Here is a 25550-nt window from a genome sequence, read left to right on the forward strand (position 1 = left end):
TTAGAAATCTCATTAGCCAACCATGGGAAATAGGGAGGGAAAAAATGAGACAGTTCTTGTTCTCTCCTCATGTAAGAGAAATTAAAGTGTGACATGGTGGGAGATAGTAAAAAACACTGGAGGCTTTGAAACAAAGAAACTCTATGTCAAAGAACCTCAAACCAGTCTCAATTTGCCATGATTTGCAAAGAAAATAAATTCTTCTTAAAGACAGATAAATGATAACAAGTATGCCATAGCCCTCAAGGTAATATTGTAGTTACGAATCAGGTTATTAGGTTTATCTTCAAATTAATTCTGTATTCAGAGGAGTCTCAATAGATTGATGGGTTCACTGAGACTTTGTGTGCTCAGATAAACTTCTAAACTCCAGGAAACTTGTCCATATACCCCAAATTTGAGGCTCTACTACAATTTCTGTTTTGATTACCACTGATATTAGAGGTAATCTTTAGCAAATGCAAAAATACTGAGCAATTATTATCAGTGGCTCTAAGATGACACTTTATTTCAAGAAATGCCATTTGAGGGTTTGCAGATGATAACTGAATATCTCGAATATGCTATTTTCTAGCACCAAAATTAGCACTGCAACAAGAATGACTTAATTTATAGGATCAGTTATTCATAATAATAAATTTGGAATCAAAAAAATACAAAACCATAAAATCAGTTATAGTTAGAAAATCTGAATTAAATGTCAGAGTAAACTGTTGTTTATGTGACTAAACAAAGGAAAAGGTAACTAAATTAATTCGTACCCATTTTTCTATTAAATACATCTAGTTCAGGAACTCCAGAATATTTACCTTGGCAATATGATACTATCTTCCAGTTATTGAATTTAAAGTTCTAGACCAAGTAGATAGTATTTCTTTTTTTTTGCTCAATTATGGTGTTTAATTTCATTTATTAGATGTATATTACTTAATTAGAAGAATAACTGAAATAAATTAAACCTGTTAATAATTACATTTGAAAACCTATACCCTCTCAGTGCTAAAATCCCTCTAACTGTCTTCTGCCCTCAGTATTTATTGTGTGCCTACTATGGAGTCTTGCCTTGCTTGGGAAGTTCCCTGCATTTTGATGCAAACTTTTTCCAATATCTCAAAAAATTGCATTTTCCATGGGCACTGTGGGTTAACAGAAGACAACTGTCTGCCAACTGGCTGTAAATGATTTCAAGTTGCACAAGTCTACCTTATAAGCAAAAATCTTTACCTGTTTAAATGTTCCAGAGAATTTAATTAAAAACTGAAGAATGTGCAAAAGGCTGTACAGACAATGAATTGCTAAAATAATTGTAATGATGCACAGTTCTACAGTTCTGCTGAAGGACTCTGTGTGGAGTTTTTGTTAATTACACTTAGGTTGCAAGGGGCTCTATGTCAGTTCTGTATAAAAACAGTACATTGCTTCCATTATCGTTGGACATTTGCATGAGAACACAAAGAGTTTCCTTGCTTACCTGTGTTCCTGGCTTTCTTGTCTTTTATTAGTTGCAACATAATCTAAAATAGAGGATGAATAAAATAATTGACCAAGAATGTAGCTTCAGATATTATTGTCTGTGTGCCCCACTCAGTCTTTCCCTTTTCTGCCTCTCCCTAGGGGAAAAGCAGTTCCCTTCCTTATGCTAAATCCAGTTCCTAGCCACAGCAATCATGTAAATCTTGGCATCAGTCTCACAGCAGAATAAAAAGTCAAATCAGCAGGATGCTTCCACATAAGAGCAACAGGCAGCTCCAGGAGGAAGAAAAAAAGCCAACAAGAAAAAAATCTTTTCAAATTCTTCCATTTATTTTCTTTCAAAAATAAAGGGTTCTACTCATTAGAAGCCCTGAAGTTTTCTTGTATTTTTAAAGATAATATGCCTTCAAAGAATAACAACTCATTATTCAGCCAGCCTTTCAAAGTCTTCTATTTCAAAGCTTCTTTCTGAATAAACAAATCTATAAAGAGAACAAATTGAAGTTTCTGCTTTTCCTAGTGTTTTACATATAGGCTACACAAGCTGTCTTCTCTCAAAATGAGTCAGACCTGAAATTACAAAGTAACCAAGAATTGTTGGATGTAGCTGGTGGAATTAATTTTATGTATTTTATTTACAGACTGGCTCTAAGGCCATGAAAATATTTTTAAGTGAAAATTCAAAACGTTAGATCAAAACCCCCAAGTATTTTTTATTATTATTATTTGCTTAGGGAAATTTTAAATGTTTAGAGCTAGGCAAAGGAAGACTAACTATAATACAAATAACTATCATAAACATGGTGACAGTGTAATAAAACTACAAGTAGGGTTTGTGATATAATTTGAATTTGTACTTACTGGACTGATGTACAAAATGTCTTTGAATCATAGTTATTACATTCCACAAGAGCTTACTTCAGAGTGAATAAGTCCTTTAATAAACTCAGTTACCTTCCCCAGGATGAGACATTGATTAGGTTTTAAACCAGAAAAAAATACTGAGAAATGTAAAGATTTTGTTGCTAGAGCAGAGATTCAGGGAAGACAAAGATAGGCGTAAAATATCCTCAGAAGAACTGGAGAAAGGAGTTTGGAATAAGAAGGAGATGTTAGTTAGTGAATGGAGCTCATGTAACTCAGTGGCTTGGCAAGCCTAATGTTAGTAAGTGCAAAATAATACAATTTGTAGGGAAATGTGGAGAAATGTCTGAACTCTTACAGGATTGCAGTCACCTCTTCATTTATGAAGAAGACCGAGGCATTGCTGTTTTGAGTTCAAATCATGTGTAGATTCCTTGATAGAGTTTCCTATAGTTAGTACCTGAATTACAATTGAAAATAAAAAAAAAGAGGTTCAAACAAGACTCCATGATGGCATAGGCTTACAAAATAAGAAGTCAAAGGAAGCACTCGGTGTGATTTTGTGCACAAATATTTGACTTCATAATAAAAGCAGGTACAAGTGCAGTACAAGCGTAGTCAGAAACTGGAGTAACAGGGAACTCTCTCGTCCCTGAAGTTAGCTAAAAGCTCTGGAAGCAACTCTTACTCAAAGATACCTTTTGTTCAGAGTGAAGTAACTCTGTGGAGAGGATTTGAACAGCTGCTGAATGTGGGAATTGCTGACTGCCTGTATTGCCTGTGAATTTTCTTTCAATTATTTGAGGAAAGGTGAGCAGTGCTTAGGTCCGGTATGATAACTCGTTCACTCAAACAGTGCTTGTGGTTATACAGGTACAGTCTCATGGATAGGCAAATTCTTCCCAGGCTTTAGCAGTGCCATCATCAGGTTTCTGCTACTTGGTAGCAGAGAAGAGTTCATCCAAATCAGTGTATAGCAGTGCCTTCTTTTCAGAGCTGCAGACTTTTTTCCCAGTCACCAGCTGCATTATTGTTGGTACAGACCAAAAAGCTAGGAAAACCTACTGCAGCATTTTGAGATCTGCTGCAGTTGTGTTTCGCTAGGCTCTTGCAACTTCTGTTTACAGCATGCAATAAAGTGAGGACAAGGTTCATCTCTGATTTCACATTGCTGCAGATTTAAAATTTCTGCATGGAAATGGGTGTTTCATGCTGCTAATCTTGTTAGGTATGGAGACCTGTGAAATGATGGTATTCAGTATAATGGGAAATGCAGAAACAAAAGGTTGAGTGACTGTCTAGCAAACACCTTTGTTCACTTTGTGCACCTCATCCGTTATTTGTAGATTGTAACTCAAACGTAATTTTAAGGCTTTTTAAGCGAAGTATTTCCACAAAACAGTATGAAGAGAAGAAATGGTTATAAGTGGGGAAAGCACTGTCTGTCTACTGCAGATACTTCATGAAGACCGATCTAGCCAGTCCAGAGTAGAGGCTGAACATGCAGGCAGATTGCTGGCAGGGTGCAATGAGGAGTGGCCAGCAGCAGGGCAAGCACGAATTGCAGGAAATGGCAGCCAGGTTCAGCTGCTGAAGCAGGTTGACAGTGCTGCTGGAAAGTCCATCCACAGGTCATAACCAGACCCACTGAGGCTCAGAGCCCTGTGGTCCAGGGTGATGGGACCAGGCAGAAGTCAGGTCAGGAAGTCAGGTCCAAGGGGATGCAGGCAAGCACTGAAACACCCAGGTGGAGTGGGATTAAAGGCCTGGACTCATGAGCAGGGGTGTGGGGGTTGAGGCTCCCAGGTAAGGCTGGTCAGGGCCATTAAGATCTATTATTGTGTTCAGGGTCATTATTATCCATTGGCAGTCTTGCATTTGAAACAGACTAAAATGATTACAGAGGCTGTGCCTAACTGAACTTCTGTTCAAATTCCTCATTACAGATGCAGTAACCACTGCAATGAATAGTCATGTAAATTTTCTTGTGTTTTTAATCTCATTCTCTACACCTGATCAGAAACAGGAGCCAGACAGTATTAGTGCTCCCATTGCCACAGTGATGTATGAGCAATTCCTTAACTGCAACAGCAAGTGCTGGTTTTTAACAAAAAGATCAAGCTGAATTGCTAGAATATTGTAAACTAGTATTTCTACCAGATCCAATAGTCCTAACAACAATGAGAGCCATGTCCTGGAGAATCAGAATTACATTAATTTTGCCACTTCATTGACCTAAACATGAGTAGCAAGCTTTGTGAAAAACCACGGTGTCTTGTCTACATCAGTACTAGTTAGCCATAGGAGACAAAATAACTTCCAGTGTAGACTGAGAGAATGGGTAAGCAAGTAAATCAAGCAATAGCACTAGCATACTATGTAAAAAGTACCTTTCAGTAGTACTGAAACTAGTCTGTTCAGGGGAATAGATCAGAAAACATCATCAGAACAAGCCTGTATCCACAGAGAGATTAAATTAAGAACAGAAGATGTTAGCATATATCAGATGGCAGAAGTGGATTTTTTTTTTATTATTTGAAATTGGCAGTCCTGTTTATTTTTTCAGGATCAATTTTTTTTATACTGCAAGGTCAAATGGTAAAATTACTGGAAGTTCCTGTTTTTTTCCTAATTCTTGCTGCTTTCATATCTTGTTTATGAGCTTATCCCTAAATTTTCATGCTTTTCTATTCTTGTGTCCTTAACCAAGCTTGTATTTGCACAAAGGTCACAAACAGAAGTTTAAGAGCTCTGAGGTGGATCACAATAAAACAATTTCCACCATCAGGGATGAAGAAATACTGTATTCTGAGTGGGCCCTTTAAAAGAAAAGGGAAATGAATAATTAAATTCTGATTTGTCTGTGTGTTTATGACTACTGACCTTGTGATTTTGTTTTGAGGTAGACGACTTACCATATTGTATCACCTAAAAGTAAGGTTGGTCTTGAATCTGCCAAAGGCCACTTCGGTAGTGCTTGCCACCTAGTGGATCGCTGCTTGTATACACATATGAGCAGAATCATCTGCCACAAAAATATTTAACCATCACACTATTCATCACACTAATATTTAATTATATTCTACAGAATTTGAGTACTAATCAATGAATTTTTTATTTTATTGGAATGAACTGCTTGTGAAAATTGAACTACAAATTGCAAACATTTTCAAAACTTTTATCCATTTTCTGTATCCATCTTTTATCCATTTTTTATTTTTAACTATGCCATGACTTTGTGACCAGCAAAATATGGAATTTGCGAGCCAGTGGGTAGTCAGTGTATGTGGCCATGGACTCAGCTGTGAACTCAAGCCCCACACTAACCTGTGTCGTTTGGGGCTCTGTGATGAGTGCATTTGGTGAACATAACTGAGCTCATTGAAATTTATACCCATTGCTTCTGCTTCTTCTATAAGAGTTAGCTGGGGCCTTGTCACTGTTTTACATTTTTGGTTTGTATGCAGTAGTAACTGGATTTTCTCAACATTACCTCTTCTCTTCGCTGAATTGCCTGGAATGGTTATCATCCATTTTGTTGACCTGGGCTTGAATTTCTACCTAACTAATAGTTTACTTCTCATTACTGCTCTCTAGTCTTACAGAGATCACAAGTGTTGCTTATACCATAACACAACACAAATATCTGTATTATAAATTACAAGGTTTCTATCAACTACTTACAAAAACCATTTTCCCACACACATGTAGTTCTGCTGCCAAAATTTGAATCCCCGCTTTCAATTTTGAATACAATTGAGCTTTTACTGCATTTTTTATTAATCAACGTATTTTAAAAACATGGACTATTTTACAAGAATTTCCCCTAACACATTCAGCCTACAGGCCACAATTAAGGGGAGTTATCAGCAACAGGGAAGTGTCAGGTTTGAATGCAACAGGTTTTCTGCTACACTGATGTTTGTCATGGTATTTCTTATTATTCCATGATGATGAAAATGTTGGAAAATTTTAGTGAACAGCTCTATGGTATTCATGAACAATCAATTTATGTTTGTACACTTTCAGGAGAATTTCCAGTTAAACTTACTAAACTCAAGAATACCTTAATTCTTAGTTGTTACCAATAGGTTCATATAGACGATTTTAATTTTACAGCATTTTATGATCATTAACCTATTTATGAGTGACTTGATATGCAGATGTTGAATTGGGTCAGAAGATTCCATGGGGTCTGTGCTTAGTGTGGCTGTTACTTATCTGAGGGTATTTCAGTCTCACTGTGTATTATGTTACCATTATAGATCAGAATTCATGATCTTCCCATATTTGCAATAACAGTCTCATGACAGGATAGTTTTGGTTGGTTTTTTTCCTCCCTCTAACAACTGCTATGAGGAATTTCTGTTATGATCAGAAGGTGAAATACTAATTATGTATACAGTAAATTCTTTCACTTTCTGGTATATACTGATTATGTTCCTAGGACTACAAAGTACATAAATTCATCATAAAGATCATCATAAATAGTTGAAATTATAACATATTTAAGAAACTTTGTATAACTGTCCTTCTGTTTTCAAAAAGTAATTTAGGAATAATTTGATCTTTATCCAAATTTAGAAGGTTATATTTTAGTACCTTAATGAAAATCTGTACTCAATAGTATCACAAACTCAAAAAATCATTTTTATTTGTATATAAAAAAAGAATAAGGAAAACAGACATTGTAATTAAATATTTGCTCTCATCTACAAATAAGTACCTTGGATATTAAAATATTTTTTAAGTTCTTGTGAACAGTTAAAAACAGAGGAAGGAATTTTCTGAAATAAAAGCAAGAGAAAGAGACTTCTGAAATAGAAAATATTTGGCAATATCTCTTAGTCACACAATAAAATATCTATGTAAACAAGTCATCCATATTTACATTATTGTATGCAATATTCTTGGTTACATGTAGTAAGAAATACACATGTAATTACATTCAATTTTAGAATCTAATTTGCACCATCATTTGTCAGTTTCCTTAATGCTGGAAAAAACACTCTTCTGCTTCTGTGCATGGTGCTGCATGACAGAAGGTAAATACAGTATTTTTCTCCCCAGGCATCTCAACAAGATAGCACTTTCAATGTTAGGTTTTTTAACTTGTTGGTTTTTTATAGGAATCCAAACCTGGAATGTAAGCTCTACAATCATGTTCTTGTAAAAACAACCATTAGGTGATTTCCAAACATGCAGAAAAATCCCAATGAAAAAGCAAAAGTTCTACCTTCCATTTGTACTTTTGAAAATACACATTTTTCATTTCCTGTGTTGCTATTGCATTTATATTACTCATAAATACAGGTAAGAAAATTTGCATGGAAGGAAAGTTAATGGAAGGCCACGTTGAGGAGCAGGTTTAGGACTATTACTTCCAAACACCTATGTCTTTTTATTTAGCATTGAACTGAACTCTTTTTTTTTTTTTTTTTGGTAAGGATACTTAGAGGCCTTTTTAATCAGTTTGGAGTTAAGTCAAAAGTCTATAGTATGTTTTGTCAGTTTTCAATGGCACACACCGAGGTTGATCAAGGTTTAGGAGCTCACAGCTACTGCAGCTCATGGGGACCTTCCAAAGATCAGCAGCCAACATCCCACAGTTCATGCACGTGAGATATCACTGATTATAAATTCCCCAAATGGGATCTTCCAGCTTCTGCTTAATTTGTACTATCATGTTTAACCTCTCAGTTGAAAACCAAAATCAAGTTCTGGGAGGCTCCCCTCAAAGGCTGCTAATCCTTGATTTTCAGTTTTATATCACAGAATCACAGAATGGTTGGAATTGGAAGGGACCCAGAATGATCATCGAGCCCAACCCTTATGCAAATTGCCCATATGGGGTTTGAACCCACAACTCTGGTGTTACTCACACCTTGCTCTTCATGAGAGCAGAGAAGTAAGGAAATGCCACCATTCTTTTTTCAAGTAGCATTCCCCTTGAACAGTACATGGAATACAATGGGAACCAAGAGGCATACTGGTTATTATAGCTTAACTTTACCAGCATATAGAACCAACTACCTGAAAGTTGTTCATTTCGTACATTCAATGCAGTGCTGTAACAAAAGAAATCACAGATTTTGTGGTTTTTTCCAGCACACTGTACAGTTAGTTTCTTCCAGAACGATCCCATGGGGACTGACTACCCTCCATACAAACAAATGCTTTTATTATGTGAGCTGGTCCTATGCAAGGATTGAGTGAACTCATTTTCACAGGTGGATGAGACACAGTAACAGGCCAATACAAAACAATTTCAAACGCTGTTCCCTGTGTGAGTGCAGTGTAGAAAGCTGCATAGTAAATTACTGCAAGTGAGCTCATTTATTCACTTCCCCTGTCAGGCTTCACTGTTTGATTCATTCCTCACAGTGGTACTGGAGAAGCGCTCACACAATAGTTTAGTAGTTTAGGTTACTGTTCCTTCTGTCATACCTGAATTGTGCATTAAAAGCAGGCATTTTCTACAGTGGAAAAATACACCAATGTGAGGTTGGTCCCAGTCATCCACAAACCTTTAGGTTTGTGTTTAGGTGAACACATAGAACTCTGGGATGTAATCCTTGAGTACCAAATGGTACAGCAGAAAAGATTTTAAAATATTTTATTATGCTAGCTTTCTGTACTGCCTTCACCAAATAATAAAATATTATTGCAAATCAAATAACAGGAACTGAGGTGCTTCTTGTCAGAGATGACCCAAATAACTCATGTCCAAAATAGTTTGTCCTAACACACGGTGAACTACAAAAATGACATATTTGTGGAAGGGAAATGTAATGTTTTAAAAAGCTGAAGTAGATAAAAATCTATGTAGAATTTAAAAAATAGGAAATTACATACTGTCTGAAACTCTCTATATTTCAAAATGAACAGTGGTAAATTTGTATTTCTAGTGGGATCTGCAGCTTTTCCAAGAGATAATAGAATGGCTTATCATTTTGGGCATACGCACATGTGCAGACATGTGCAGAATGTAATTATTCTTCTATAGTAGTAAAAGTATAAATATTGTTTGTATCTGTAAAATTAATGAATAAGCATAATACATTAATACTTCAATTGCTAGAAAGAGCTATAGAAGTAAAGTGCCAGTAGGAACTCTTCATTATTTAGAGAAAAATGCATTATTTAAAACTGTAATTTCAAATTAAAAGCTCATAGAGTTTGTATTGATTGCCTATAGACTAAAGCATGTCTTATGCCTATGATAATAATGCTCTTGATGTCGGTGTGGAGATACCCAAATTTGCTCTCAGTTAACAGGTAGCATTTTATTAAAACAGCAAAGCTCACCTGTGTCTTGGAGAAAGCATTTCTCATGTGAAGCTTTTTTTTTTTTTTCTGTGAGACTGATAGCAGATTTTTCTGGTTTCTAACCTCCTAATTTCTAGTCTAGTACCATCAATCAACAGAACTGTGCAATCAAATAAAGATACTAAAATGCTGCTTTCTGAGATAAAAGGAAGACTTAGTTTAAGTGATACATTTTTCTAAGTGCATTTCTATAGCTTTTCAAAGAAGATGAATTCTGCATTTGGTTGTCTTAAAATTTCCTTAGATTTCAAAAATAATTGCACATAACTGGCAAAAAAGCCAAATATTGTCCGTATACAGTATATTTGGTAGAATTTGTTAAAAGGTCAATAGATACATTGTGATTTAAAAAAACAAGACCAAAACCCCGCAGAAATTTCTAAAGGACACATAACATTTTATGAAGATATCAAGCAAACTTTTAATTCCTTTTTTTAAGTTAAAAATTTTAGAATAAACATTTTTATGAAGCAACTCTGTAAAGTGCGGAATGACCTCAAATCCCATAGAACATAGCAGCTGGTGAGGGGGTTAATCAGCTAGAGAAATCAGAGCTTTATAAAAGTGAACATTACAGGAATATTTATGTGTGACAAATGAAATTTTTTGTCTGGTCTACTTCATGGCTGATTCATAACCTGCAAAATCACTCAAGAGCAAAGTTTACTCTGAATCTTGTTAAATTTTTCTTGACTATAAGAGATAGAAGCATCAAATTAAGAAGTGATATGAAAAACAGTTTCCTGTTCTGTGATTTTCCCATTACATGATGTCATTCATGCTCTTGTTTTTTTAAACAAGGCATAGACTAGTCATGGACCAATAAAATATGTTTGGGACTTACAGAATTTAAATCCATATGCAGAAAACTTGAGTAGCTTTCAGGAAGCCATACTAAAATTGAACCCCCAACCTATTTACATATGCATATAACTAAATCAGAAGGACCCTCACCAGGGGGAATTTGGAGGTATAATGGTACTTTTATTCTTTGTATTTTCTTTACATAGTTGACCTTTGTCCGGCGTCATCTAATTTCATGTTTTGTTTTCTGGCTGCGTCAGTATTGCTCCTCAGGTCAGATTTGTCTGCATTACTGCTGTTTGTCATTGTGGATTCCACTTCTGTGCCTTCAGGAGTTGCTCCAACAGGCCTCAGAATTTTAGCGTTCTCTGCTGGGGGCCGCTTCCAGTGGGGCCTGCTTGCCATCCACAAAATAAGTGAACCAAATACGACAAGCAAAAGACCAAGAGAGTTGACCAAAGTTGCTTCTGGTGGGGATGCACTGTATGCAGGAGTTTTCCTTTGAAAGGGTAAAAAGAAAGAAGAGGTCAGAAAGGATTGTTTTAAAGACAATTCTGGTCTGAAAACAGCAGTCTCCTGCTAGGTAGTCTTCTTAATACAAACAAAACAAGGTCCCAGTACTGGATGCTTATTATTCTGGGCAGATGGAACTATATTTGCAATGAAAAACCTTAATAAATAAGTGGAAACGAATACTTACAATGCAAATATCAGCTTTTCTGTGATTCCCATGAGAGCTGTTGCAATCACTGTTGCAAAGATGGCAAGACCCGAATAAACGTGTATTGGCATGAGAGCTGCACGGAGATGAACTGGAGCAAACGGGAGCAGAAAGACAGCAAAACCCAAGAAAAGCTAAAAGCAAAACAGAGTCATAGTTAAGGCTAGATGGAAAACAAGCTGCACTTCTCAAGCAGAATAAAAATAATCATAAAAATTCCATTCTGGTGTCTTCAGGTAAAAATTTGAAAACAATAGGCATTTCTGGTTTTGAATGTGTTTCCTGTCAAAACCAAAGTAAAATTCTGGATTAGCACTTGGGAAGCAGACATTAAATATTTTATAAATCATCCTACCTAATGTTAGTGTCCAAATTTACAGATAGTGCTAAAACTCCAACCAAACAAAGTACTGGAAACATAAGTTTTCAGTGTCACTAATTCACTAATATAGTAAAGGTGTAAGGAGCCACACTTATACAGTCTTGTCAAGCCCTGTTCTCTGCTCCTGTTGCAGATTTGCACATAAAGGAACATCAGAAGACAGTCTAACCTTCTGACTTGAGTGGATTAAATAATCTTATCTTGTTAGAATTTCAGTTAAATTTAAGTGCCTGTGTTTAGAAGGGGAATGGTCTCTTATTATATTGATCACGTGGCATTTACAGAGTGAAGACCTGTAGGGGTGGCATTAAGTTACTCAAGGGACATTAGTCCTCCTATTAGCACTAATTTTGTGATGGAAAATAACCTATCAGGTCCCATGGTTGCATCCACAGGCTTACCCAGTCATGTTGAGGTTGCATCCCTTCTTTAGTTTGTTCTAACGTTACTCACCCCTGCTGCTGAATTAGACACAGGGCATGAATTTGTATTTCATCCTGCTTTAACTCAGTCTTAGTCATTTATCTTTCCATAGTGGATTAGAGAGCCTGATATTTTCTCCCTGGGAAGTTTTTTAGTACACCATAATCAAATCATCTCTTAATCTTAGATCTGCTAAACAGTTGGAGTTTTTAAATTCTTGCACTGGAAGTTAGCTTTTCCAGCTCTCAAATTACTTTTCTAGAATTTATTTTGGTTTGTTGCTTTTTATTTTTCTGATCATTCTTTTATATTTTAAAAAAAGATAATATTTCATATTAGTTTCACTAATGCCATCATTTTCCTGTTGTGACAGCATTGTGAGAACTCATTTAGAGCTTCGTGTCATTTTTGAGCACTTCTTTCTGGAGGCATCATTTTCCAAGAGACAGTCTCATTTTACCTTTTTGTCATATTCTTAAATTTATGTCAGTGTGCTGTACTGTATTAACCTACATTTGGCTTAATTACAATACAGTTACAATACTGTAGGCAGAGTATTATGTGAATGTATAACTGACATGACCCTTCTGGCAAGTGCCAAGTGTCTTCTCTGTTAACAAAGATAGTATTTATGACTATTTTTTATAGTGCTCAGTCACTTAACAAACATCAGTCTCTGACTGGAGACTTACATCCCATACTGGAGGAAGGAACACCAAGGATCTTTCGATGTGACAAGCAAGGCATTAAGTGCCATTGATCATGTTTATAGTAGCAAAATGAAAAGTAGAACTAAGGTTTTAGTCACAATTCTTCATTTAACCATTAGAAAAAATACTGATATTCAGTGTAATGGCAGCACAGACTTCCTTGAAATAGCTGCATTATTAGGACAAACTTAATTTTAACATTGTTCTTTCTTATTCATTGATTTCATTATTACAAATTTGTTCAGCTATAGAAAATATACTCAACAATTCTGCAATATGCTTTCTCTTTTTCTAAATGTTAAAAACACTATTTCAACACTGTTTCCTGTACTTCTTGGCCTGAGCAGTAAAGGATAAAGTCCAGAACCCAAATCCCTTAGCTGAGGCTTTTCTGTGCTTGATCATAGATAATTAAGTATTTTTTCTTTTTAGTGTTTTGGGAAAAAATATTTGAAAGAATGAAGTTCCATAGTGTAATAATACAGGGTGTTCAGAATGTATATGCAGAAGCATCTGTATGTGTTCTGTAAATTTCAGGACATGGTTGCTCTTCTTTGCCAAATGCAAAACTCACTGTTAGCTCATTTTACATTACAATAATGCTAATTGTCTGCCAAGAGGAGCAGTTAAAAGCATGCCCAGGAACATCTGTCCAAGTTCTGCTGATTCAGGAAAACTGGTTAGCCAGTAGTATCTCAGTCAGATGTCAGATCCTTTACATCTCTACTGCTCCCTGATGCACTTGTTCTGCTGATAGAGAAAAGTCTTGAGGCCAAGAAGTGACTACTGAAATTTATAATAGCTGAAAAAAAAAAAAGCTCTTACTTCATTTGAGGCTTCCTTAATAAATGCTCTAACTATTTAAATATGCTGCCAACAAGCCAAGTAACTTGCTGGAAGTTCAGGAGTTAACAGGGCTTAGAAACACACTACTATGTAACTGTATTGTAAGTTAATGGCCATTATGCCAGCAAATAAAGAAAATATGCTTAAAAATGCATTTTTCTTCAAAGCAAATGATCCAGTATTTGTACATTTACATGATAATTTGCCAAATCAGAATGTAAAATGGCAATCCCAGTAGTTACAATGTACTAGCAAGAGCCTATTGTGCCTGAATTACTCAAAACATTCTTCAAATTTACAACCTGTTTATAAATACAGTTAGATTCTGACCTGGAGAGAGTAAAATATAACAGCAGTCAGCCCAATCCAGCTGTGCAGACTGTACATGTTAGGAATGTTCTTGGCATTGTGGAAGTCAAACACGGCTACCATAGAAACAATTGCAAGAATCATAGCAATGGTATTTAATCCAGCATGTATGAACTTCATTAGGAGTTTGCTGCACTTCCAGGTCCAGGGCAATCTGTACACAATAATAGCTGATGAAAGAAGGGAAACAAGATTTTAGGCTTTATAGGATAAATTCTTTCAGATGTTAATAATTATGCATAATTCACATAGTTACATTGCAAATTACAGCAAAATCCAACCTTAAGTCTTCTAAAAAGTCTATTAAAAGTCTTCTTCTCAAACACTTAGCATAGCATACTCTGAAAATACAACCGAGGCTTAAATATAGCTTTTAAGGGATTTTTTCTCATTTATAAAAAATACCACAAACTTAAGTGTGTTTCAAAAACAACCCCAGTAAATAACTTGGTGTCATCTTTTCCTCAGTCATTAAATTGATCTGACAGGGATTTGGCATAGGATTTTGATTTTTCTGCTGCTAGTGAGATTGGAGCAATATAGCCTGATCTTTATGTTGAGAAGATCACTTGTTGAGAAAGTGTGAAGGATTATTTTACAATACTTATTCTCTTTGCCAACTTTAGATAATGCAAATCTCTAATTGCATAGATACTTATATGAGACTGTGTATTACATTGACATCAATAAGACTACTTTGAATGGGAAAATGTTCTTCAGCATAAGGGAATCATAACGTGACTTTAGAAACAAATTACAAATTTGAACAAATAATAACAAATACAATTCTTCCACCACTGTTAGATGAATGTAGGGAAGTTTTGTCTATACTGGAATTAATAACTCTAGCAGACAGTGTTTTGTCCAGTCTGAACAAAACAATAATATCCATTGATCTAACCTACAGCTGCTTCTTGCAGGTTTTCTCCAAGATCCCCACTGCCCCTATCCTGCCACAACTGTCCCGTCATATGAGCCAGATGCTTTCCACAGGGGACACAAACAGGCCAGATTACATCACTGAAGCTCCAGGTACATCCAGTTACAAACTAGACAGTGATTCTGGATGTGTGATAGCACATAAATATATTCAGCTAACAGGGACAAATGCTTACGAGGACAACTGATAATTTGACCAATAAAGACTAATGCTCCCATCTATAATGTCTTGCCTGAGCAAGGTCTGAGCTCCACTCAGTGTTTCATCACATCCTAGTTTAAGGCTTCGGCTTATGAAATTACAGTGAAAATTTTATATATAATTAGCTATAATAAAACAAAAGAATAATAATATATGTAGGTGTTTTTTAGAAAATCCTGTTCCAAACATTAAGAAATGGAAAAGTATTACCTGATAAATTTAGAAATTTAGAAATTTAGAAATTTACTTAAGTGATTCTCATGTGCCCTACTCATTCATTGCTTCTCCATAACCCTTGCATTTTAGGCAAAAAGCATAGATAATGGAAATTAAATAAAATATTATTGCTTGTTCTGATGACTAGTAGTAATAAATGACAAATTCTTTCCAAGTTCTGTTCACTTTATTAAAACTTAGATGTGTTGCAATTAATACAGTACTACACTGTAAATAATAATTCACAAAAAAATAATTCACAAATAAAAGTTTACAAGTCAAATTTCCGTATTATGATCAGATTTTAAATCAATGTATGCTTTTCCATACTGTGTGAAAATATAATACTGAAATGAAAGTATTCCTTTGAATATTTAAATATATACAGCCCTTAGGATGTTCTTGGCTTTCTACTTTAGAAAGCAACAGTAGCAAATCCTACAAAATCAGGAAGATAGAAACCTTGTTTTTAAGATGATTTGACTGTCTTAAAGCAATCTATTATATAAATATGATTCTGCATACCGAGCTTATCACCTCCAACAGTTCCCCAAAGTGATATTACATCATAATGTTAGAATCGTAGAATCCTAGAATCACTAAGGTTAGAAAATACCTCTCAGATGACTGAGTTTGACCATTAACCTATCACTGCCACATCTGCACTAAACCATGTCCTGAGCACCACATTTATGTTTTTGAACTTCCAGGGGCAGTGATTCCATCAGTTTCCTGGGCAGCTGTTTCAATACCTGACCACCATTTCAGTGAAGAAATTTTTGCAAGCATCCTCCCCTGGTGCAACTGGAGGTCATTTCCTCTCATTCTATCACTTGGTACTTGGAAGATGAGATTGATCCCTGCTTGCTATACCCTCCTTTCAGGCAGTTCTAGAGAACAATAAAGTCCCCCCTGAGCCTCCTCCAGGCTAAACACCCCCAGCTCCCTCAGCTGCTTCTCTTCAGACTTGTGTTCCACACCCTTCATCAGCTTCACTGCCCTTCTCTGGTCACACTCCAGCACCTCAATGTCCTTTCTGACCTGAGGGGCCCAGACCTGGGCACAAGATTTGAAGTGTGGCCTCACAGTACCAGGTACAGGGGGAACAATCACTGCCCTGGTCCTGCTGGGCCCTGTTTCTGATACAGTCCAGGATTCTCTTGGCCTTCTTGGCCACCTGGGCACCTCATGTTCAGCCAGCTGGCAATAATATCTTGCATTAGGGTATTATTAATCAAATTAGTACTAATGATAATGACTTCTAACTTTGTAAAGCAGATGTGTCAAAAGGCCCCCAAACATGCTGCAGCATCCCATGAGGATATTCCCAGTAAATCCTCCTTACCACATGTCCCACAGTATTGTCAATAATTTATTCACAGTGCAGCAGAGTACTGGACTCTGTATGAAGAAAACTTAATGAGCATAGGTCTTGGTCTCAGTTTTTAGTCTTTGATCTCAGAGGGTCAAGTCTGGGCTAGAATTTTTATGTAATAATTTTTTTGTTGTCATCTAGCTGATTTAACTTCCAAAAGCACTCTCAAACTCCCTCGTCACTTGTCCACATAATCTCAGATCTCTGTTTGGGCCTTGAATTTTCTAAGTTGTTTCCCAATAACATTACAATAGAAAACCAAGGAATAACTGACCAATTGTTTGGCCAGTTGTTAACAATATCATTTGTTACCATGTTACATGCCACAGCCCAGGCCATATGCATATTACAGTTTGTTTTATCACCTTTCTGTGAGGGCTTTGTGTGAAGTTACAGATTGGAATTTCAGCAGATTTGTTTATCACTGTGAAAAGACAGTTTTATTTCCCCATCACCACTTCTGTGTGATTCTCCCTGCCTTTCTCATAACTGGTGCTTTTCTGATCTGCAGGAGGAGAGAAGACAGTCTGAAGCACAAAGGGGAGAGAAGGAAGATTCACCTTTCAGTGAGTACAAGCTCTTAAAAACTTACTCAGATGTGATGTGTAATTTCATGTCAAAATTAAAACATCCTAGGTTATAGGCACATACAAAATTAGAATGTTTGGTGGTAAAGCAGCCTTGTGAAGAGCTTTCTCAAGGCAGAACATCTCTAGTACTTATCAAATTTCTAGCTAAGAAATTTGATGGCCTGGGCACCCTGGGCACACCTTTTTGACTCAGATCTTACTCCTGTTTTGAACTATGATTTTAAAAGACATCACACAGGGCACAGTTATCTTGTAATATCTTTATATGGTATGGGACATCTGTCCTTTTAAAAATGTACAGGGCAAAATTCTAGAGTTACTGACCAAAAATACAACATTTCCATCCTTTGTATAGACTAATGAACACAAGAAAAAAATGGTTTAATTATTATTTAGTTATTATTTAAAATCATCTACTCCAATTTAACCAAGTTTTTTTAGCTACACCTTTCTACTTTCAACAACTTAGACTTTCTTTTATGTGTCCAAAGGGGTATCTGATTTCCCATTCTCATCCAAATCGCTTTGAATTCAGTGGCAGACTTCCATCAGCCAAATTTGAATCAGATAAGTGGTCTCTTATCTGTTGATATTTTATCTGATTTACTACAATATCCCTTCAGTCTCCAACTTTGCTTTTCCTATCATGTAATAGGACTTCTTCCCTAAATGATTCTGTATTATTACTGAATTCCTTGTATGCGTGTGGTTTCTTAGCTATGGTAAACTTCCATTTACTTTACATATATCCTTATCTATACAGGGCTTGGGGCAATGCCCTTGCTCTGTGACATAGGAAAAAAACCTGAGTTTCAGAGGAAAAAAAAATAGAAAATACCTAGGAACAAGCTGCAGAAAGCCTCTCCCTATTTTCTTCAAAAGTTCTATAGTTCTATGCTTATATTAAAAAAAACAGGTTGAGCACCTTAAGTAGTATAGACCTTGGTGAAGTCAACAGGTGGTTTTCATTGCTTATTTATAGCCTGGAATTACACTTCCGATTGAGCAATGTTATATAAAACAACTTCAAAATATGGTTTATTGCTCAATAGTAGTTTGCAGCTTGAAGCCACAAGAAAGCTGAGAACAGCCCCACTCCCACTGAAAAACAAAAATTTCCAGTGTATGTTCAAATGACAACATTCTCTTCATAGCCAGAACTAGATAGCCTTCGGCATCTTCCAGCCTTTTCACTGGTTGGAAGTGTAATGGGAAAATGTAAGTCCGCGACCGGACTCTACGAAATCCAAAATACATACACTCTTTAAAAAAAAAAAAAAAAAGCAACCCTGAACCCTGTATCTTAAGAATTATGTGTTATTTAAGCAACAGAATAAATGATTAATTGAAGAGATATACTTTACGAAACAATTCACCCTAAGTCTAGCCTGAAGAAGTGCATTTTCGTAGTGCTTGTGGTGCTACTTTTTCTCTGGCTACATTTTCCCCGCTGCTGGATCAAGCTTCTGTGGTACTGAAATTTCCTTTCTCTTCTTGGGACATGGAGGAGAGCCAAAAGAGAAACTTCCCTGGGGCAGCATTTCTGGCATTTCAATTTTCAAGTTGCATAAATTCCAGCTGCCTAGGAAAAACACACCTCGCAAGGATTACTCAAAGTGCACGGCAATCCCCGAGCCAGGATAAACAAGTACTCGCAGAAAAAAAAAACCCAAAACAACCCAAACCCCATATGTAGCAATTTTGGCTTCTTACAAGGGATTCTTTGTCCCTTCTCCGGGAATGCTGGCTTCCCTAGACCGCGGACCGCCTGCTGCGCTCCGCTGTCACCCGCTGCCGGCCCCGGGCTGCCCCGGCGGCCCCGCCCGCGCCCCGGGCCCGCCGCCCCGGCCCAGGCAGGCCCGGCGCCCCCGCAGCTCCGCGCCCACCCGGGCCCCGACGCACCGATGCCCTGGATGAAGACGAAGCCCGTGATGACGAGAACGGGGTGCCAGTTGAATTCCGCCGCGCTGCCGTCCCAGCTCAGCCCCTCGCGGTAGTGGAAGACCCAGACGAGGGAGAGGATGACCGACACGAAGCCGACCAGCAGCGCAGAGCCCAGCAGCGCCAAGAATCGCCCGTAGTCCTCCATCTTTCGAGCCCCGTGCGCGGCAGCGAGCACCGCGAAGGAGGGGCGAGTCGGCGGCCGGGCGGGGTCGGGCTCGCTGGCGGGGTCGGGCCCGGCGGGAACGGGACGGGACGGACACAGCAGGGGCGGGAGCAGGGCGGCACCCCGCGCTCCTCCACCCTGCCCGCTCCGAGCGTCCCGTCGCATTCAGAACTCCGCCTTAGACAAGAATCTTCTGTGTCAGGCTGTCCACTGCCATGGTGGCAGCACGACTGCGCTCCCCCTCGCAGCAGAGGAGGGCAGCTGGTGGTCACGGGTTTTGTGCGGAGAGGCTGTTGTGGGCGTTGGGGAGTTCTCAGACCCGCCATAAAGATAAGCCACCGCAGGCATAAGAACTTACAGATAAAGCAGGAACGCTGTTAGGATGAAGAGACAGCGCATAGAGAAAATGCAGAGAAGCAGGAGCGCACTTAAAGACACTGATGTACTTACCTGGAGCACAGTCTTGCTATCGTGACCGCCGCCTTCTCACTGGATTCATTGCGTGCTGCAAATACAGAACAGATACTAACGAGGTTCATATGTGGGGTCTGGCCTAAGTATGCAGGAGGATGTGGACATGGTTCTGTTGAATGGCACAAATATATCGAATATCCACTAGCAAAGAAAGGGAATGCATAAAACTTACACAATTCAAATAGGCATGGAAGGGCCCATCGCAGGGAAATTAGAGAGGAAAACAGAAGGAAACAAAACAGAATTGCAAAAGAGACAATAGGCAACCTGCCAAAAATGTAACATAGTAAATTAGACCAGTTTGGTCAAATCATGTAGTCATCAGTTACTTTTTGTTTTGGTATAGAACATTCAGCTGGCTCCGAAGCTTGTCAAATGTAGTAGAAGGATATGCCCAAACATATATTCAACACTAATTTTCTGGTATTTGATTAGCTGACTTCTAAAATATATATAGTGTTGAACTACATATGAATTAGAAGTTTGTTAGCTGACTGAGAGAATCAAAATCCTATTTACTCTGGCTAGCATTTGAGCTCTCTGGTACCTCACACTTCAACTGAGGCCTAGAAAGTTAAAGGAAACAGTTTTATGAAACTTAAAATAGTTTCAGAAGAATACTTCCAATACAAACACACAAACTTACTAAAGTGTTGGAAATATCTACACAGAGACATGGAGACCAAGCCAGATTGGAGGGTGATGCAAATAGATTTCTTCATTATTTTCTTTAATCTCCTAAAAATAGACGCTGACCTTTTTAAAGAAAAGCTTGACTTGAGCAGCATTTGTATAAAGGTATTTAGCTTCAGTTTGCATGGATTTGGTGTGACCTGCCCTCAGGTCTGGTTGCTCATTCTACTGGTTAACTGGTTGCTCATTCTACTCACAATGGTAAGTAGAGCACTTGTATTGTTAAATTTCACAAGTCATGGCATCTAAGAGAAGATCTAAGCCCTAAATCTTCTGATGAATGCACTCATGCATAATCTTGCAAGGGTGCCAGATTGTCATTAGCTTATGAGGCACACAAGGCATCTCAATATTATGGTCATAAAAATTTTACTTTTGTCTCTGTAAAGCCTAAAAACGGACATAAATGTTTTAGTTTGCCTCCTATGAATCTAAATCTCCCAACTGCAAAATGCTTCCAGTTCCCATTGATTTCCACAAGCTTTGTTTACATCCAGTATCCCAACAGTCCCATTTAGGAATCTTCTGCTCAAGTGGATTTTACTTAAGCTAAAACTATATCTCTCAGAAGACTCTCATGAATTTCTATAGCTGAAACTGGTTTACCCCGTGAAAGCAGCGAATAACAAGAGCAGACACAAAATTCTATTGAACTGAATATGAAGCCTAGTTTTACCAAGTAATGATGAACAAATCTTTTTAAAAACTAGAATTGAAGAAATTCTAAAGCTTAGAGATTGTTAAATAAACCAAACCAGAACAAAGTGCAAAATAAATTGTTAGACAAAGTGAAGTGTTCTTTATGGAACATCTGTAATCCGGAAGAGATTTCAGGCAGCACCATTCGTAACTCTGGCCTGCATTTTTCTGCATTTCCTTTTCTCTTCTTGCCCATCTGGTGCAAATATCAGATTGGTACAGAATCAGAGGCCATCCTTAGCACAGCTACGATGTCCAAGTGGATTTCATGTTTACTTGGGGGTGGGAACTCAACACGATACAGTTGACTGCTGAGGGCTGAATGACGCACTTGATAATCTGGAGAATAACCCCCCACAGGCATAAAATGAAACTATCCTGTATGGGGCTTTCAAGTCTCTTGGATCCAAGACACCTGCATTTGTTAATCATTACTGTGGATAGGTTCTACAGCAGCTCATAGTCCCTATTCTTTTCCAGAGCTTCTGTCTCTTAGAGACAATGGTATTTTTCCAGTACATTACCAACTCTGTCGGTGTGTGTTCCCTCTTAGCAGTTCTATTGGGACGTGATCTAACATGCACTTCCTTCTTTGGGTTACTGCATTATCAGATGTAGGATAACTGTGACTTCAGACCTGGAAGAACTTCAAAGTAGACAGATAAAGTAAGACCTACAAAACACACAGATTCACAGATTTTTTTTTTGAAGAGGTAGCAATGGATTCCTGCCAGTATTACACGTGTCATCATTGCTATACCATTCATACATTTTGAGAGCAGCAGCCTAAACATAAGTGTACATAAATGCCTATCTAACCAACACACTGTGTCACCACAGGCCATTATTTGTGCTGCTAATGTAACTTTTTTAATAGAGGAAGTGGTTCTAGTTTCTAGTGACCAATAACTGACTTGTCAGAGCTGTACTTAGAATAAGATTAAAGTCTCTTTTACGAGCTACAACTTTATCTCTTTTTTCCATGCTGGACAAGTCATTTAAGATCTAAGCCTTAGACCAGGATATTCCAGATAAGTTACAGTATCCCTTAAAGCATTTGCATGAGTTTTTCAGACACCTGGTGGCTGTTCATTAAACTAAAGTGCTGAGATTGTCCAGTCAGCTTTGTTCTGGCAGCTAATTTAGCTGATTGTTGTGGAAGCTTTAGAAATTCCTCTGTAGAAGTTATCTTACCAGGAGTAATACAGACAAAGGAGTTCAAGTAATTAGTGTTTGAATGCCACAAACAAACCAGAATGATCCTTTTACTCTTTTTGATACTAAGTTCCATGCCTAAGCAACAGAACCATTTGACCTTTGCTGTTGAGAACCTCTCTAATTTGTCTTTGCAAATTGTGACTATGGAACAAAACTCTTCCAATAAATGATTTTCACTCATTCTCCACCCTAGAACGAGCAAAAGCTGAGATAAAATAAGGCACATAGTGCACCTTTTGTCTAGAATGCTATACTGGTCATAGGCCAGTCATTGTTACCTGTGCAATGAAACTCTCTATTGATCCTCAATCTATAAACATTTTGCTTCTGTGAGTTCTAAGATATTTTTCTAATAATTATTTTGTAGAAGCTTTTTGAAGTTGTGGAACTGTGGGACAATAATTGTCAAAGCAAGATTATAAAGTTTTATGGCTTTCAGTTTTTATTTGGCTTGCACTTTCTTATTTTCTTCCCTACCACTTGCCAGCCTTGCCAGTGAGTATGTACAAATGACAAGAGAAAGGCAGGATATGCACTCTTTTTATGCTCAAAGCAAATCTTATCAAGAGAAGTCACTCCTTCATATCTTATAAGTTTCTAGGCTGGGAAATTCTACCTGGGTCTCTAAACAGCTATGTTTATCAAATACAAATAAAGGGCTAGCACCTTTGGGATTCCATTTTTGCTTCTTGTCCTGAGCCAGTCATTGAGATGTCATGGTGAAGTGGAAAATAGAAAGTGCTTTTGTTGAAGTAGAAATGCTGGAAGTATGCTGCTTTGGTCCACAAAACAAAATGTTCCTAAGACAGCCATAAAATGAAGCCAGCTTTATTTTGATCGGGCAGTACAAAGAAGAGGCAGTGGCATCACAAAGGGCTAAAATAGGAAGAGTGTAGTTTCAAGATTCAGGACTTTCCTAGATTTCCATCGCCCCAGAGCATGGAAATGTGCACAAACATGCTGTAAATTGTATGTTAGAGGCAGGCAACATCCAAAATTGAGGCTAACTGCAGATCCAGAAGATAATAGGGACGATTGCCAGTGTATGAGTCTGAATGTGGAACATCCAAGTAAACACATTAACAGAATAATTTTCCTGCCTGTCTTCTGGCAGGGCACTGTCTGGAGAGCCACGAGCCTGTCATGTGGAATGCTTTGCTTCTGCTGCAGCATCTCAAGTAAGCCAGAGTTCTTGAGTCACTGTGTGGAGTAATTCCAGTGAATTTTAGCTTTCCCTTCCATGTTCTTTTTTTTCTTCCTGAGAAGAATGTGCCCTTACTCTTCCCTAAAAATACAATATTCTCAACAGCACAGCATTCCTTCTCCACTCAGGCAGGAATAAGGCGTTTGCACTCCTAGTTCACTAAATGAGTTCCTAAGCTATATCAAGTGGTTCTTATCAATCACATTATTGTAACTCTTCACTCTGCTGGGATACCTAGTTCCTTTTATTAAAAAAATCAACACCCCCCCCAAAAGCAATCTATTTTTGCAGTTAATCTTGCCAAAGCAAGCACTTTGACTACATTATTACATCTATAAATATTTGAATGCACTAACATAAAATTATTTTCTATATTCTTTCTATATAAGAATATAATAACCTGAAGATTTTGGTCATCATTTTGTAATTTCAGTGAAACAGAAATAACTTGTAATACCAAGTCTAGCAACCAGAGAGCTTCAAGTGGTCCTCAGTGAATTGTTGAAACGATTCAGTTATTATTGGTGAGGCATTGCTACAGACATATCAGATCAAGTCCAGAAAATATAAGCTTTTTAAAGGTTTTGTAGTGTAGCAATACTTGTCAGTTAGAAAAGAACTCAGTTGCTGTTCTATATATTCCTTTGTGGTTCAGTCTTAGAAAACCAGTTTTACTACTTCCCCTTTTTTACATTTACCATTTAGGATTTGTTCATTCTGGCAACAGCAGAAAGTTTGCTTCAAATAACCTTTGGTGCAATCCAGCATGAATTCATTAGCCCATGACCTTTTAAATTACTAGACTAACATTTTGCTTTTTGCAGGCAGAGTGCTCAAAGACCCTGTTTTAAGCAGCAAACAGCAGTTTCTCCCAACTGTTCTTTCAGAAAGCACTCAGCCTACATGCCACCCTACACAGGTGTCCTTTCTACCAGGTATTCCTTTTAACCACCTTTATTATAGCTGGGAACCAAATTAATTCATTAGCTGTTCCATCTTGTAGGATAGATGTTACAGTTTCATAAGGAAAAAAAATTCTTGCTGTTGATTTTTTGGCAACTGTTACTGGTTACTGTTCAAGTAATATAAAAGGTATTTTTCTCAATAACAAGAGGAAAATAAAAGACAAAAAGAGAATAAAATGAAGAAGAAACTGTTCTGGTAAAGTATTTGGACATATCCAGAAACAAAATGAAACAAAACAAAACAAAACCAACAACCAACCACCCCCCCTCTTCCCCCCCAAACAAAACAAAACCCCAAACACCAAAACCACACACACACACATTTTTCCACACTGAAAATGCAGAAAGTTTGGGCGAAGTTACCTAATTATGAATGCTGGCAGAAGTGGCTAAGATCCCTTCAACTCTGTTTGAAATACACATTTGAGAGTCTTTCCTCATATTAACAGTTCACTTACATATTTACATCTCTCTGCATAGGCATAGGTATATATAATCTTTTTCCCTTGGGCATCTAGTGCTAGTGAAAGTAATGGAAGCATAGGGCGTAAGCCTTTCAGGTTTGATCTGTTAAAGGATCCACTTGAAACTGCATTTGATGTAATTAATTGAGGCTTTATCTGCATACTCTGGAAATCACGGCATGAGTGCTGAGCACCCCCTGAAAATCACAGGAAACAAGAGTACTCACAATTTCACGCTAACAGTTCCTTAGTCCCATTTTTGTAAAATAAAAACCTATCAGTAAATAGGTTTCTTGATCATGAAGGAGTTAGGTACTGCCTATGAGAAGTGAAGAAAATTTTTTCTTCTCTTACTCTAATTAATCTAAGGCATTAATTTACATTTAATATCAATTTGACAGTACACAATAGCACACCCCTGCCAGCAACAGTGACTAAAAAATGTTTGTATATAAAATCTCCTGGCAAAGTAAAGTACTAGCT

At 37.5% G+C, this 25550-nt stretch overlaps 1 protein-coding gene across 1 annotated transcript; it reads right to left on the bottom strand.

Annotated features, from left to right (window-relative positions):
* Window positions 1-6966: 6966 nt before the first annotated feature.
* On the bottom strand, window positions 6967-19955 carry LOC134552156 (plasma membrane ascorbate-dependent reductase CYBRD1). The gene is made up of 4 exons (XM_063400534.1): window positions 19146-19955; window positions 13883-14091; window positions 11171-11325; window positions 6967-10969 (listed from the first exon to the last, which is right to left on the bottom strand). The coding sequence occupies exons 1-4, from the start codon at window positions 19513-19515 to the stop codon at window positions 10669-10671; spliced, it is 1035 nt and encodes a 344-aa protein (XP_063256604.1). The 5' UTR covers window positions 19516-19955; the 3' UTR covers window positions 6967-10668.
* Between the last annotated feature and the right edge of the window lie 5595 nt (window positions 19956-25550).

The sequence above is a fragment of the Prinia subflava genome, chromosome 6, assembly GCF_021018805.1.
Source record: "Prinia subflava isolate CZ2003 ecotype Zambia chromosome 6, Cam_Psub_1.2, whole genome shotgun sequence".
Taxonomy (NCBI): Eukaryota; Metazoa; Chordata; class Aves; order Passeriformes; family Cisticolidae; genus Prinia; species Prinia subflava.

Coding starts and splice junctions, on each gene's coding strand:
- LOC134552156 (XM_063400534.1), bottom strand. CDS start 19,515: ATGCGACGGGACGCTCGGAGCGGGCAGGGTGGAGGAGCGCGGGGTGCC. Junction 14,092..19,145: donor CGTCTTCATCCAGGGCATCG/GTGCGTCGGGGC, acceptor TTCTTTCATCAG/CTATTATTGTGTACAGATTG. Junction 11,326..13,882: donor TTATATTTTACTCTCTCCAG/GTCAGAATCTAA, acceptor TTTTGCTTTTAG/CTTTTCTTGGGTTTTGCTGT.